The 17263-nt window shown below is 43.8% G+C and overlaps 1 protein-coding gene across 1 annotated transcript in view; it reads left to right on the plus strand.

The window, feature by feature from the left end:
* SLC35F1 (solute carrier family 35 member F1) overlaps nt 1-17263 on the plus strand; it is a 348917-nt gene that overhangs the window by 292890 nt on the left and 38764 nt on the right. Inside the window, exons 4-5 of the mRNA XM_084831493.1 lie at nt 13515-13674; nt 14423-14579. Coding sequence (XP_084687619.1) covers nt 13515-13674; nt 14423-14579 — 317 coding nt within the window. The remainder of the gene's footprint in view (nt 1-13514; nt 13675-14422; nt 14580-17263) is intronic.

Genomic DNA, 17263 nt, shown 5'->3' on the forward strand with positions numbered 1-17263 from the left:
GTTAGTGCCCCACTTTTGTCAAACCCCTTGAATTAGAGCTGAAAGTCCTGACTTCGCTCCCATCTGGGTGTGTTTCCTTTCAACTTCAATGTGGTGGTGTACAGAGGCCAACTGCCAAAACAGTTATCCTTGTTCCAATATTTCTGGCCCTGACTGTAAGTGTCCCACTTCCTGCAGAGGTGAGGCAGATGGGGACCTGAGATAGTGCCTTCTGTGTAGCAGTACCCTGACTGTGGAACTCACTTCCCAAGAAGGTTCGCTTGGCTCCCTTGTTTTTGGCCTTTAAATGGCTGGTAAAAACATAGTTTCACTGAGCTTTCTGGAATTAATGCTGCTTCTTGATTTTGGAGGGTTCTCTTGTTTTATTACTATGTATTTTATCAGTTCTGTTTGAAATTGTTGCATTTTGTTGTGCTTATGGTTTTATTAAAAATCTCCTCAGTGGGCAGTGGTGGGGCAATTCATAAATATTCTGAATGAATGAGTGCTTGCTAAACTTCACGATGTGCTGGGCTGGGAAGCTTAAACCTCCCCACTACGTGCACTATGATGGGGATGAAAATGCCCTCCCTCCTCAGCTGACTGTCATGGATCAGCAGAGATAGGCAGAGGTGGGTTCTTGCAAAGGGTGTAAGCAAGTGAATGATCCTCATTCATCAATTTCTCCTAGGGAGTTTACTGGGCTTCTATGCTGCATAGGAATGAGCCCCTGCCTCCACATGCAGCACAGAAGCCCAGCAATCTGGACGTGGAGAGAAAGGGCATGGAAAGGGGTCACAGCATAGAAGTAGATTGTTCCCTTTCTCTATGTCCAGATGGTTTCTGTGCAGCATGGTAAGGAGGGCAGACATCTCCGCACTACACAGCACAGAAGTCCAGAAAAGTAGACATGGAGAAAGAAAGCAACCTCTTCCTCCATGACTGAATTACAGTGTATTGGTCCCATTCTGGATCAGGCCCCACACACTTACTTGGAGGTAAAAAAAAGAAAGAAAGTTAGGATCATTTGCATGCAAAGTATTTACTGTAGCATGTAGTTTAGCCCTCTTTTTACTCTCTTTTTTTTTGCGCTGTACTTAAGAGAGAAAAAGGGAGGGAGCTGTGTAATGGGATTGATGTGCATAATTCTCTGACATAGATGTTGGGATTAATTTGTGCTAGTTATCAATCATTCTCAGTGATCCCTGCCTGTAAAATGGAACATGGTATAATGCTTAATTCCTTAACAGAGTAAGTGTATGTCTTGAGCCAGGGAGCCACAAGTACTGAAGATCTCTGTGTGCATATTGCTGGGGTTGTGGAGCCTGAAGGATGAGAAGGTGGCTAGATTTATTACCATCTTGCTTGACAAGAAAGTGGCACTCTCAGAGATGTTAAGCCCCCCTTGTGGTGGCGTCATGGAGTTATAAATAGTGCTGTGCCGAAAATTTCTTCGACATTTTTTCCACTATTCTCATTCAATTTGATTGAAGAGAAATTGCTTTCGAAATGAAATTCAATGGTGAAGAAATTTTGGAGAATTTCTCATGGGTTGGATTTGGGCTTCTTGGGCTTACCTTACTTAGGAGGTGGCTGAGGAGTGGGCACCAGTGTCCTGTCTTTCATTGTACAATCTTTTCTCTGGCCACCTGTAGGCTCCTCAGCTTCCTACACTTCAATGAAAGCCCAGTTTAAGGTGCCATGAGGTAATTCCTTCCATAGGCCTTTTTCAGATCACGACGTGCAGGTAGCCTGGGAGGCTAGCTGTAATTGGGTACAAAAAAACGCCACAAAAATAAATTATAAAACATCTTGAATGAGGCAGAACAAAGGAAGCCTCTTTCATGGGGGGAGAAAACTTTCAGGAAATCGGAGGACAGATTTTTGGCCGAGCACTAGCTCCACCTCATCCCTGGAGCTGGACACAACACTGCCCCCACCTGCATTGTGGTGGATGCAAACTGGGGGCCAGCATGCCAAGAGAGTTGATGTTGTTGCAGCACGAAAATCCCCAAGCCCCTTAGGAAAAAAAGAAAGAAGCTGTTCTACAAGCCCTAAAAATGGTGAACCCTACCTGGGAGAAACTGTTGAGAATTTCTCCTCCCCCTGGAGAAATTCAGTAAAATTGTCTCCCAAATTTCTCTGCTCACAACTACGGTGGAGAGTTTCAAGAGGCCATTTGTGCAGAGGTCTAGTTATAAATAACAATGACATGTATTAACCCACTAGAAAGTCACAGGGAAAGACAGAGCACAGAGCGGAAGGGGTTATTTGCCATCTTTCTCTCCCGCTTCCCAGGGCCAGCCTTCCCATTAGAGGGAGCAGCAGTGAGGTGTTGAAGGACAAAGTGTGTCACACAGCCTGACCTGTGCCCCCTAAGCTAGTGTGTGTAGGCCACAGCCCTGTCACCAATGCTGAAGTAACATTCAGTTTCGAGTCTGTTCAACTTCTGTACATGGAATGGCGGGGGGGCCATGTTGTTCTTTGTCCCAAGCTAGCCCTGCCCCTCCTCCTCCTCTCCCCCATTGAAGGACTTATCTTGACCTCAGGGGATGAATATGGCAAGCCTACCATGCCCAAAGCACCTGTTTCCTACCCTCTGCATCTGCATGCTTCAAACTGAGTACTCAAATATAGTTGTGATTATAATAAACAATACTGATATAGCAGAGCTCCACAGTTCTGCTTTCCATGGCAAGTATTCCATCAGACCATTTAGCCACAGTGGGTTGTGGCACAAGCCATCCACAACCCTAAAACAGCCAGTGGGTTGTGGGTGGTTTGTTAACTACACCAACACCCCTCCCTCACCAGGCTCACACGACATGACAAGCTGGGGTTGTGGCTTGAATATGCAAAATAGACACAATAATCCCAGCAATTGTGCTGTGTTTTGGAGGACCTCGGAGCAGACAATAGCCCATCCTTTTAGGGGAAGGGCAGGATCTGAACAACCACAAATGTTTGGTTGGTTCTAAGGCTAACCCACATTTCTGTAGCCCTGACTATAACACTATGACTGGAGAGAGCCCTTGCTCCTTCCTTCTCTCCCCTATTCCCAACAGATGATTGTAACTGCCAGAAGCTTAATTCTGCAGGTACTGATAGCAGTGAACTTCTCAACAAGGGCATTTCTACACTAGCCTAAAACCCTGCATTTAAAATGAGGCTTTCTGCTTCTGTTTTAAATGCAGGATCACAACTGACTCCCTTTACACACGCTCCCCTTCCCCACTCCTTCTCCCCATATCTGAGTCTTCCATTAGCTTTCATTGATGTTGCTCCTCTTCTTGCCGCTTTAACTCTTTGGACATTGGATGGAGGAAACTGAAGCGGAACACAATGGGGTAATTTGATAGCCCATTATCTGCGATCTATTTAAAAATGGAACAAAGGGCATTTAGTGCAGGAGGGTCATGGCAGGGTCACTGCGTCATGTAAAGAGCCCACAAACTTCCGTGAAGGAGCAATCTCAATCGCAGGATAAAAGCCCGGTGTGAAGGAGCCCTGAGAGAGCTGTCCCACTCCCCACTGCACAATATAGGAGCATCTTGCGTTAGACATATACCGTACGTCCTTTCCCCAAACCAGTTCTTATGCCTGGGCTTCTGTGGATCTGCACACAGAAAAATGGCACTGGAAGCAGGTGACTATGTTAGTGCCCAGCAAGTAGGCTACACTCTGGTCAGCCAAATTACTATATAACAGCTTTGCTCTATTAAGCAGGTGGATATGAACACTATTATAAGGCAGAAAGCAGCCGCATGGCTTTTGGAATAGCTTTATATGCAGCGTTATGCACAGACATCATCAATACAATAGCAATTCTATTACTTTAAATGAGCTGTTCCTTAATGGCTTGAGAAAACGGCCATTCTACTATGTAAAAAAACAATCATATCACCCTTATTTTAATAGTATTAAATTTAGCTGTTGAGGAGACGAGATATATTAGGCAGGACAGGCGGAGACATATGCTGGAAAGTGCTTAGTATAATTTGCCTATTCTCTTTCTCTATTGTGGTTAATTGAAAAGCAAAAAGGAGTGAACAGCCTTTTATTTTGCAGAGTTAGGGTGCATTCCACATCTGACTGGTTAATGGAAGAAATCCCATTAATTTTCAAGGTTATGGATTGTACCTTCAAGGTGGTGGGGGTTGTCTCTCTTCTGCAAAAAAATAAAAATGCAACCAACTCAAAAATAGATGAACAAAGTAATGTGGGTTGCTACTGTTCAAGATAATGAACAGAACTAACAGTGTCTTTACAAATGCTTAGCAATGTGTGTCGGATTATGTTAATGGACATAATATGTGTCTCATACCCTGCAGTTAAGTTACCGATTTAAAGCATCATTTAATATAAAATTATAACAATTCAGCCCATAGGGAATTTGCAAATGCCTATACTTTGTGTCTGGTTGGGTGTTGCCACTATATATTTGATTTATACTCTAAATAAATTTCTCAGGAATGAATGCATTTACTGGGGACAAATGTCCAAAGCATTTGTTGTACTAAAGGCTACCTCCCCTCCTTGGTTCTCTTACTTGTCATTCAAGATTGTATAGAATCAGACTTCAAGTTCTTAGCACAAATAGAAGACTGGATAACTGGGGGCCTAACACTGGCCTTTGAAAGGCCCAGATCCAATTCCATCCCCCATGCACCAGCTCACACATGTCATGTCAACAGCTAAGTATTTACAGTGACAGCTTCAGCTTTTTGAGGGCCCACAGGCAAGACACCCACAACAGATCCCCTTCTTCAGTGACTGGGTTCACACAGCACACTAACCCGAGGGTTGTTGTTGAACTGTGAGGTTGTTTGTTGAACTGTGTGTTAGCATGTTGTCTGAACCCAGGACATTTTCCTCAGGGTGGCTTATTAACCATGCAGTGTGGCTTATTTTTCTTGAACAAGCCACCTTGAGAACCCATGGTTTGTTGTTGGGTTGTTCAGGGTGGGCTTACACTGCATGGTTAACAAGCCACACTATGAAAAATGTCCTGGGTTCAGACAACATGCTAATCCACAGTTCAACAAATAATCTACAGTTCAACAACAACCCACACTCAACCACTGAGTGTAGGTTAGCATTTTGTGTGAATAGCCCCAATGAGTCAACCTTCCCACTGCCATTATCACTAGCTGCTATTGCTCCTTATCCTCTTTCTCATCATTGCTACCACTTGCTTACTTGACAAGCAGAGATCCACTGAGCAAGTTGTCAGTGGAATCTACTGCTTCTCCTTCTCACCATCACCTTTGTCTGGGCCAGGGTGAGAAGGAGGTGAATAAGCAGGTTGTGTCCTGGCCAACGATCGAAGACACTTCCAGGTAACAACACACCTTTATTTGATAGAGAGAAAACGCTGCAGCGGGAGGAGTTCACTCTATGCACAGTGAAATAAACTCCTCCCTGCATGCTAGACACCACTAGCTTTTTATTAGGACATTGATTACACAGCCACCTGATCATGTGCAGAATGCTGGTTGACTAAAAAGGACGTCTAGCTTAACCACAAGTTCTTAAACCATTGGCTGGCCTGTCTGGAGTATGGTGACATACAGGCAGTTCCCTATTTGTCTTGTTCACATATAGAAATTTTTGCTGGTTAGGCAAACTGCTTTTCAGAACTTCATAGATCTTACATTTCTCGGAGAGAGGGGGTGTGGGTGGCCATGTACACATTCGAAAATTCCACAGTAAAGATACCCAGGCCCAACCTTCACTGGGCCTCAATAAGGCCTATTGCAGATGTCCATAACAGTTGCAACGTGAAGAGGAGGAACAACTCCAGGAAACTCTTGTTAGAGGACTCCTGCTGGGATGTGGGCTCTTGGCCAGTGCCCAACCATGCCCACTTTTGATGCTGGCCCTGGCTATTTGACAGGCCCTGGATTCCTTAATATTATTCCATACACATCCTGCATCTTTCTTTTAATCTCTAAATGGATTTAGTGCCACTTGTGCCATAATAGCTAATTTGGATTTATGGGAACATATTACCTTTGCTGTCCCCAACCTTTTTTATGTTTGCATCTGTTCAGTCATTCAGTGAGTCAATCAATCAGTTTATCACCCTTTTAATATAAATATCCTCAGGGAAGCTCACACGAGTAAGAGAAATCCAACAAAACAGTACGATAACAGTGACAGAAAAGTTAAAAACGAGATAAAACTAGCAGAAGTAAAATGCCATCTTCATACTAACAATTAAAAGCCTGGGAGAATAAAAAGAGAGCAAAGTAGGTGCCAAGAGGGGCTCACTGGAGAAATTTCCAGAGGAGTAGCCATGTTAGTCTGTTGCAGCAAAAACAACAGTCTTGGGCCACCGTAAGACTAAGAAATTTATTTTGGCATAAGCTTTTGTGGACAATGTCCACTGATGAAGTGGACAGTGACCACGACAGCGTATGCCAAAATAAGACTGTTGTCACTGGGGAAAGGATTTAATAAACTGGGCATGACAACTGAAGTATCTAGCATTTCCAGAAGAGGAAGGCACTAATTTCAACCCAATTCCAACCCCCTTGCTCAAACTTTCCTTTTTACAGGTTTTCTGCTCACTATGCGTAGGAAAACATATAATTCAAACAGCTGTTCGATTTTCTCTTCAAAAACAAAAGCGATTTCTATAAAATGCTAACTGCTCCTTGTACTTCTGTCCTTGACAGTGCCGTTCACATCTGAGTAATAGAAACTGGTTGCCTAAGGAGTGAAGGCATTTGATAAATACTGTAAATTTGTAATCATAACAAGTGTGCCTTAAAAAACAGGTGTAAATAATCTTGTTAGCTGGATCATACATACTGATTTTTCTTCCCATGGAAATAAATGGGACTTAAAAAGGCTTCACTTTATCAGGCAGGAAGGATGGAGAACAGCCTAACTCATTATTTTTCTTATGTCTTTTTTAGGAAGAGAGCTTCTGAGCTTTATTCAAATCTAATTTAAAGTATGTGTTGGCTTTTCTTAATTAACTTTTATTATTATTGAGAATGTGTAACCCAAGAGCCATTAAAATACCTCAGAGGATCATATAGCCAGGCAGTACTTCCACAGCTGTTTTCCTTGAGTTGTGAAATAGCAACTGACTTCAATTCCAAGTGTGACTTTGGCCTGATGGGATTAGATGCAGAGTGGTTGCATCCCATGCCAATGCAGGAATATTTTAAAGGAGTATCACATGGGTGATACTCCTTTAAGTATCACCCATGTGATACTCCTACAAAATGAGCTGGCTAATTCCCATGCCAATGGTACCTCATCTCATCTGATCTTGTTTAGGTATACTTTGGACCTTACAATCATTAGGCTCCAGTCTATGAGAAACCAGCCCCAGTATTACGCAGTTCTAAAAATGAGAATTCAAATTTCACCATGACAGGAATTCAGGGAGTGAGGGTTGTCCTTCTTGTTGCTGCCATCTTGGCCCAGGTTGTCAATAGGATCCTAGACCCAACGTGCATATGTTAGCTGGGATGCCCAGTCCAATAAAAGGAAGAAGCAGTTAGTTGTCAATAAGAAATCCTCAGATACCTAAAGAAAGAATATAGTGACTGCCATGGTTCCATTAAGCCCTGTTGTGTGAACAGTAAGAGACCTTCTCTTCCATCTCTCAGACAGTCGTTTCCCAGATTAGACTGGTGGTTCTCCTCTCACACTTGATCCAGTGCATCCCCTTATATTAAAGAAAATATTTGCCCCTCCCCAAATTAGGTAAAACAAAGAAGATGCACCTTAAATGTCGCACTCAAAGCTAAACTACACTCTGCGTTAAATATGTAGTGTACAACTGATCCTTGCATTACCCAATAGTAGCATATGGGTCCCCTATCGGGATCAGGACCACCGTGCACAGATAGGGGAGAATTAAACCTTCCTACCCAGCTACTGTCCTCCCCTAAATTTGTCCTCCCACCCAAAGCAGGGCCTTAAAAAAAGGAAAATCTCAATTGGTGTCAATGGTTTTTCCCCTTTGGGGTCCTATATGGGGGCAGAAGGAGCAAATTTAGTGGTGGGGGGGAGTGACTTGGTAGAAAGGTTTCATCCTCCCCTACCCATGTGTATGCTTACTCTGTGGTAAAAAAAGAAAGCAAGGATCAGCTGCATGCTACGTATGTAATATAGCGTGTTGTTTAGTCCTCATTCTCACCTGTCCACCTGGGCTCCATCATACAGGAGGAGAATTCCACATCAATGCCAGTTCTTTCCCCATCCAGTATCATTGCAGGACTGGGTTGTTCTCTTTAGATGGCTGTCCCCGTCATGTTATTTTTCGTTTCTTTCCTTCTCACGGGGGTGGTGATGCCGCTCAGAGACATCGCCACCTTTCCGCAAAAAAGCATTACACGCACTCGGGGTGTAGCAACAGCTCCTCCCTGGGTCCTGCCCCTTTCCCTCCCCTTGCAGATTACTGGTGGATGGGGACTGACATGCAGAAAGTTCCCCCACCGATCTCCCTGCCTCCCCATTTTTTATTTTTATTTTTATTTTATTTTATTGCATTTATATCCCGCCTTTTTTCCTCTTGCAAAGGAACCCAAGGCGGCTTACGTTATCCTCCTCCTCTCCATTTTATCCTCACAACAACAACCCTGTGAGGTAGGTTGGGCTGAGAGTCTGTGACTGGCCCAAAGTCACCCAGTGAGCTTCCATGGCTGAGTGGGGACTAGAACCCGGATCTCCCAGCTCCCAGTCCAACACTGCAGCCACCACACCACACTGGCTCTGTGTGGTGCTCCCATTCAGTGTTTTTGACAATTTCTGCTGTTTACTCAGCCATTTACTCACTAGTAATTCACAGCAGGCGGGCGTCCTGGCAGATCAGAAGGCCAGCACACCGCTTTGCCAACCTGCTGCTCTGCTGCCTTGTTCAGAATGCTGCAGGCCAAAAATGGCAAGGACCCAAAGGGGTGCAGGCACAGGAAGGCGAAACACCCCACAGACCATCATCACCACCTTCACCATCATGACCACACCCCCAACAACACAAAACAACTGCCCACAGCCTCCAACACAGAGTGGTTCATTCACACTAGGGGAGAAATACACGGGGAGGTCAAATATGCATTTGCGCATATTTGGAAAAATACCACATTTTTTCCGTTTGAGGAAAACACAAGATAGGTGGGTGGAAATGGTAGGATAATGACTGGACGATGACAACCTCATGTAATGGACCCGCACGATTCAGTGAGTGGCCAATCATGAATGTGCAATAAACTGGAGGTGTAGAGACGCCCCTAGTCTGGAGATAAGCACATCCACATGATTGTAATTTTGGTAGATTGGGTGTGTTATTTCACCACCTCAAATGTTTCTAGACACCATGTAACACATGGCTGTTTCATACCATCTGTAAAGCTCAAAAAATGGAGAGCTTGTCAAAATATGAGCTTGTCCCACTAACCCTCAGCATAATTTTTCAGCACAGGCAGAGAAATAGATTATACAGCAGAGGTGCCACAAATGGCACAGGCAGCAGGAGATTATGGCAGTCCTGGCAGGAAGGGCAGGGCCTATTGGCTTACCCTCCTGCCTGCCTGGCTTCCTCTCCCATGCTGTTCTGGTGCCCGCTCCCTGTCTCAGGTGACTAGAGCCAAAAATGAGTCCATGGCATGGATGGCTGTATATGTACTGTTATGTTCACTGGAGTGGCACTTGGCTTGTGGCTCACTTGCCAAAAAGGCTAGCTATCTCCGCCATAAAGCCTCTACAGCCATGTCTTTAGTTTTTACTATAACCAAAAACTTTTCTGATAATGGCAAATGTGCAAATTCATCATTTTGGTAAACCAAAACTGAATTCAATTGTTACATTTTCATGCTTGCCACAAATAATTCTACAAGACAGACACAAGAATTCTTATTTCCCCCTCCCACATAGCTTAAAAAAGCCTTCCATATTTTGTCAAGAGCTTACCTGAAATCAATATTTTTCTTTCTCTTCACTTCACATATAATAAAGCAGTGCTGTTCATTCAGCATCAATACTTTTCTGTTGTTTGTATCTCTTGAGGCTTGGGATGTGAAGCTGGGAATTTTTTTGAACTATGAAAATCCCATGCTTCCTAACCAAAAACATAATTTCCCATATAATGTGGTCATTCTAAAAAAAAATGACAGTTAATTTACTGTGCTTTAAGTTCTCTATTTTATAACTTTCAAAGCTTAAAAAAAATGTACAATTGTAATATATCTGCCCCACTTCTATCAGTGACTTATGGTTAGGAAAAGGAAATGTCCCGAACCAGTCGTGTCCGACTCTAGGGTGCGGTGCTCATCCCCGTTTCTAAGCCGAAGAGCCAGCGCTGTCCGAAGACGCTTCCGTGGTCATGTGGCCGGCATGACTGAACACCGAGGTGCACGGAACGCTGCTACCTTTCCCGCCGAGGCGGTGCCTATTTATCTACTTGCAATTTCTTGCTTTCGAACTGCTAGGTTGGCAGGAGCTGGGACTGAAGACGGGAGCTCACTCCCGTCACGCAGCACTCGGGTCTCGAACTGCTGTCCTGCCAACCTTCCGGTCTGCAGTTCAGCGTTACTTTCTCTCAAATCCCAAGAACAGCACTGAGGGATGCTTGAGGCCATTTTTGCCTCAGAGAGGCATAGAAATGCCTTTTTGAATAAAGGCTCTTATTTTAAACACAGAAGCTGCTTGCAGCCCAGAGCTCCCCCATTAATGATTCTCTTCTTTTCCCCTGTGTTTCTGGGGACTGCTTAAGCCCTCAATTCCTTGGCATATCCTATGCCATTTTTCTGATTCAAAATGCTACTTCCATTCACTCCATGGTTGTTCCCTCCATAATTGTTATTCTGTCAGAAACTGACATTGTTTCATACAGTTTGATGGCTTATGGCTCAAATGGAGGGGGAAAGGTCTTGTCTGGCTATAAATTATTTCTCCTTCCCTGTAGAAATAAGATTAATTCCAGATTTTTTTTTAGTACATTTTGACCTAAGCCTTCTCTTCAATTAGTGTTCTCATATTTTTTCTGATATACTGAGCAAAGATATAAATATTATAAGTATTTATATGGAAATGTTAAGTGCTAAAAACACATCACATACATGATTCAGACATTTTTACATCAACCCTTTAAAATAGGCAGCATTATTTTTCCCATATTAAACACAGAGAGCTGAGGCTGAGAGATAGAGACTTGCTGAGGGTCGCTTGGTAAGATTCATAACTTACTTCATAGCTCATGGTTTTAACCACTTTGCTATATGAACTCTGGGCTTTTAGTCAAGGAATGATGAAGTGTTTGAAAAAGGATTCTGGTTGAATCAGTTCTTAACTAAGTAATTAAGTTTCTGAAGGGGGAAAAAAACATTACCTGCCACACATGCATGGCTGACTCCTGCTGACATCTCTAGCTATGGTCTTTATTCTACAGCACAGACTCAGTGAAGTAAGTGACACCGGTCTGTTAATGGGAGTTTAAAAGTTTTGGCTTTTTCATAATTCCAGTTGAAGCTGAGCCCAATAAAATGTCCTTTAGGATGGATCAATGGATGCAGGGGGGGTGTATGTACACTTTGGGGTGATCAGTGTGGACTCAAGTCTGAATGGGGTCCCTTCCCCACCACTACCCTGAGTCACGTTGTCTAGTGAACAAAAGGAGCTTGGCTCATAGCAAAAAAAATTTGCTTCTCTGCTGCCATAGACTTGGTCTTGGCATAGTATGGGTTGGATTGCTTGGTCGATAGGTGGCCTTGCCCTGCAGAAGGGGGCATTTGTTCCTTGTCATCTTTACTTTCACGAATCCAGCGCCTCAGTTGTGCTCCTTTTTTTGGTCCTTTCCTGGTTTATCTCTTCAACTACTTCTTTCTTGCCTTTTCTGTTGACTCAGCCTCTTGGGGGATCCTCACACTCTACAGCAGGGGTGGGCAGAAAATAGACATAAACATAGAATCATAGGGTTGGAAGGGGCCTATAAGACCATAAAGTCCAACCCCCTGCTTAATGTAGGAAGCCTGATTCCCAGGCGGCCTCCCATCCACGTACTAACCAGGGCTGACCCTGCTTAGCTTATGGGTTCTGTCAAGATTCAGTGCATCCAGCCCTTTGCTAGATATCCAGATGTTTTGGATTTCAGCTCCCACCATTCCTGATCATTGGCCATGCTGGCAGGGCTTCTGGAAGTTGAAATCCAAACTTCTGGAGATCTATCTTCTTCCTACCCCTGCTCTATAACATTAAAAACCAAATGCAGAAGTGACTCTTGTGTTTTTATTCTTGTCTCAAACATCAGCTGAGAAACAATTCAGCAGCCTGATGAATAGCCAAAGCAAGTGAAAGTTTATTCATTTATCCCATACACTGTTACAAGACAAACTAAATATCTCAAGAAATATACCAATTCCTTAGGATATCCATAGGTTATCTGTTTTTAAGATAGCTAGTCCCTTATCCAGGTAATCCAAGACAGAATCCATGGCAATTCTGTTTGACAAGTAGGCGACATTTGGGGCTCCTTCACATTTTGTTGTTGTTGTTGTTTTGGTGCGATTGTCATTCTTCATTCACGGTACTTCTTGCATGCAATACACAACGTTGTTGTCCTGCAGCAGCTGTCCCACACCTTCCCCGTTTCCCCTGTGATATTTCTGTCTGCCAAAAATGCGATATTATTTGCAGCTGCACAACGGATCCTTCACCACTCACCCATATATCGCTGACATCGCACTACAACATGCTTTGTGTATGCAGGTGTTGGGCAGTGTGGTGTTGACATCGCCTATTGACGATGATTGGGTGGGAGTGTCACCCTCCTACACCTCCCTTGACCTCCAACCCCTTCGCCATTCCGCTCCTGGGAACAACATCGGGAACTTCGGAAGTGCAGTATCCTGGTGTTTCACTGGTACAGCATGGCAGAGACCGCTGCTGCTCGGAATGCCCACAGTGTTGAAACCCCTTTCCACTCAATCCCCTCTCCCAGTATATACTCAAACAAGAAAAGTGTTACTGCTTTTTTTACAAGGACAATACTGACTTGCGCACGTTGGGGCGGGCAGGGAGAGCAGGCTTCTGAAGTTGCGAACATACTGTGAATTGTATATAGAAGTTGCTGACATAGGGATCAGAGGCAGTAGAAATGAAAAGGGGAGGCAAGGAAGTTGAAATGGAAAAGTTCAGGCCGAGGGGGGGACTACCCCAGAGGGGGTGGACAGTGGGCGTACAGCGCTGCTGACATCTGATAACATCCTGCTAGGCTCCACCCACCAGTGTAAATGGCAAGTAGTGTTAGGCAGTAAAAGAAAAACCAGCTGTGCAAAGAACTGATTTAAATCCTGCAAAGAATCCAGAAACAGAAGCCACAGTAAGTTGCAGGATAAAAAGCCTGGTGTGGTGAAGCCCTTGCAAGTTTTTCAGTTTTGTCCTGGAGCCATTATACTGTATTTCTCCTAGAGTAGGTTATTTCTGTCAATTTCTGTTCTGTTCTGACCCTATAATCTCTGTTGGGAGTGATATGCACCTCTGTGCTTTTCTTTGAAGTTGTTACTCTCTTTTTCTTACAGCTCCTAGATTGTTTTGTGATTCCAGTCGTGATATTACTTTCTTGGTTCTTCCTCTTGGTCCGGTACAAAGCAGTGCACTTCATCGGCATTGTGGTCTGCATTCTGGGCATGGGCTGCATGGCAGGAGCAGACATCCTTGTCGGAAGACAGCAAGGAGCGGGTGAGTATTTGCATACATTTTTCCATCCAGGATAAAATGTTGTGCCTCTGGTTATTTTCCAGTGATTGGGAAAGTTCAGAAAATGCCGCCCCCCCCAGCAAAAGGTTTAAGAAAAGAACGCATTTCCTTGTGACTGCGGAACTAATTTGGAAAGGGGATTTGTTAATAGGAGATCCAATACAAGTTGTATCTATTTTTATTGTATTTTGAAATTACAGGTGCCTGTTGGATATATGTGTGTACAAGTGGTACTTGCAACAAAGTGTTGCAGTGTGCTGTTCGGGATTCTGCATATTCTATTCCGTTACCCTTCCCATTGGTTTTTCATTTGTTTCTCCCAACAGCCAGCATTCCATGGCCACTGAGCATGCTCAACCCTCATTGGGCTGTTTGGGGAGTGGGTTTTCCCCCTTAGAGTTTGGGGCAATTTCCCCCCATCCCCTTGCATTTGCAAGGCAGAGGAGGGGAAGGGAAACTTCCCTTCTATGAATCCAAGCCATTGTGGCTGGGATCCAAGCCGTTGTGTTTTAGACGATATGAAAGCTTAGTCTTCTACATTTAATCTGGAGCATCTGTCCTATGCATGCAATGAGCATGCATGTGTAAGCTTTCCTTCAGAAGGAGAGGGAACCAGATACAGCACTCAGAACTCTATGCTGTAAAAGTCACCAGTGAGCATTTCTGAAGTAAAGAAACAGCTTCTGATAGCAAATTATGATGCGCTTTTTAATCATCTCTTTGTGCCTAGGAGAAAATAAACTTATAGGGGATCTTCTAGTACTAGGTGGAGCCACACTCTATGGTATCTCCAATGTTTGTGAAGAGTACATCGTACGGAACCTGAGTCGGGTGGAGTTCCTAGGCATGATTGGACTCTTTGGTTCCTTCTTCAGTGGAATTCAGCTGTAAGTAAAGAAAAGCAGCCGTCCGCTTCTATTGCAACAAAACCAGCACTCTATGGCCATCTCCTCTCACCATTTCACTGGTCATTTCCTGATTGTATTCAGTTCAGCCCCTCTATCCTTTCATTTCATATAAAATATCTGCTGATGGAAAAGAAAGTTGCTAGCTTTGTAGTTGCCAAGGAGTTACTGAATGTGTCACCACACTCTGCCCTAGGAGGTGAGGGCCAAACAAGCCATTAGATTCATTCATTCATTGCTTCATTCCATTTTCATCCCATCTGCCCTTAAAGTTGCTCAAAGCAGCATACATTGTGCCTTCCTCCATTTTATCCTCATAACAACCTTGTGAGGTTGGCTGGGCTAAGAGATAGTGACTGGCCCAGGGTCACTGCATAAATTTCATGGGTAACTGGGGATTTGAACCCAGGCTCCCTAATCTTAGACTGACACTCAAGCCGCTTCATCACACTGGCTGTCAATGTGTGCAACATTATTTTGCTGGTTTGTTTGTTTTTAAAAGAATAATGGAGAGAGGTGCTTAACCCTTTTCCTGATGGCTGCTTTTCAGCATCACCTTGCAGCTGCCTTCATCCCCACTGATGGAAAATACGCATTTTCCACTGATGGAAAATATGCAGGCAACCACATGTAACATCTAGTTTGGTCCTTATAAATAAAGGATAACCTAATAATACTCTAAAATACATATGTGGACTTCTAAAGCCTTTTCAGAGTATTAGGGATGTTTATATGTTTGGTTGTTTATTTATTTGAACTTTTGGGGCTGCTAGACATGAGTTTGTTTTTTATGTTCATGTTTGCAGCACCAGTCCTTTTATTTTCTAAGACTGGACACCTTTTGTGTACAGTGTGATTCTTTATTGCCTGTGATTCTCTCTCTCTCAAGTCTTTGTCCGTGTTAATATTTCAGCATAATGAATTTCAGTCATGTTCTAAACCAGTGCTCTGCAAAACCTCTATTGGCCCATGGGCAGCAATACTGTGGATGTCCGGCCCCAAGGGTGACTTCATGCTCTGCACTCCCTGTCAACCTGAAGAAATAACATTTCTAAGGGAAATAAAATAAGACCTGAGTCTTGGAAAGTAAAATACACAAAAGGGCACAGAAGTGCACTGTCCTTCCCAACCACTGAACTGATTCAGATATGCAGAAAAAGCAATGTGGTATAGTCATCAGTGAGCTCTACCGCTTAAGACTCAGGTGGGAGGGTTAGATTGTTGAATGTTCCTCCACATTCAGGAAAATTAACTCCATAGGGAAAACTAACATGTCAGGGAGATGGGTAGGCTACAGTCCTTCTCTCTGACATGCTAGCTTTCTGTGTGCAGCCAGGTTTGTTTTAGCATTTGTTTCAAAGATATCTAACAAGCATTAAAATGATTCAGTAAAACCAAAAGCAATAGCATCCACATAATTAAAATAGCAGAGTTGATAAAACCCATAAGCATCACTACAAAATAAAACCAGACATTTTTAAAGCTCTAGGGGAATTAAAAGGTCTTTCCCTGGGCCTGGCACCAAAAAGACATGAGAGAAGGTGCCAGGCAGGCCTCCCTGGAGAGAGCATTTCACAGACTGAGAAGGCCCTCTCTCACTGGTCACCACCCAGCTGGAGAAGGGCCTCCAATGATTCTCTTAATATACAGGCAGTTATATCTGGGAATACACATTTCCTCATGTGTACAGGTACTAAGACGGGCCCCCAATCTCTTTGGATCAGTGGGCACATTTGGAATTTTGAGTGTGTGCTGTGTGCACTCTCACAAAATGGCTGCCATAGTGGGCATAGCTAATCAAAACACTCTTTTCCCAGAAGGCAACTGGTAAGACTAAAAGAAAAGGAACTTGCCCAAGAACCAAAGTACAAGGTAGAGATGGGGCCTGAGCTCCAAAGCATAAAACCATTCTTTTGAACCCCAATAAAGATGGTGCTGGAGGGTAGCCCTTTGTTTTGCAGAATGCGAGCCTCCCAGCAAATAAATAAATAAATAAATCTTAAGGGGGGGGATTAAAATCAGGAGGGGGAGGTGCCAAGAGAAGTGTCCGCAGGCACCATGTTGCCCACGAGTCCCATGCCGGAAATACCACTTTTAAGCCATATGTGACTTTGATAGCACCCATACTTTGAATTGTGCTTGGAAACAGACCAGCAGCCAGTGAAACTGTTTCAAAATGGGTTTGATGTGGGTTACCTTGGGTTGTCCTGTCCTGGGGATGGGAATGTTTGAATCAGCAGGCCTAGAGAACATTCTTTTCAAGGTTAGAGGTAGGCTAATTATGGGAGCAAGCCACATCAGGAGGATTGGATCTCTACACATTAGCCATAACCTGCAATTTGAAGGGCTGTGAACTGATCCTCAGTTATGCAACATAAGCCCTACTTTGATTAATCCCTTCGAAGTAATAAAACACATGCTACAGATCCATCAATTCCAATCATCCCCTTCTGGTATAACGGAGGTTGCAATGTGGAATGCTCCTGTCCACTGTTCCAGTCAGTCAGCCATGACCTCCTCCACAGTGTTCTATTCCATTCACCCTCCCACCAGGTTTTCCATTTATTTCTCCAACTGTCAGCATTCCATGGCCGCTGAGCATTGGATCGTTTTAATTCCCCACCCCACCCCATCCCTCCTGTACAGTTTTTCCCCCCTAAAGACAT

Source organism: Heloderma suspectum, chromosome 1 (assembly GCF_057233095.1).
Source record: "Heloderma suspectum isolate Gila_16-S chromosome 1, 16-S_ref, whole genome shotgun sequence".
Classification (NCBI taxonomy): domain Eukaryota; kingdom Metazoa; phylum Chordata; class Lepidosauria; order Squamata; family Helodermatidae; genus Heloderma; species Heloderma suspectum.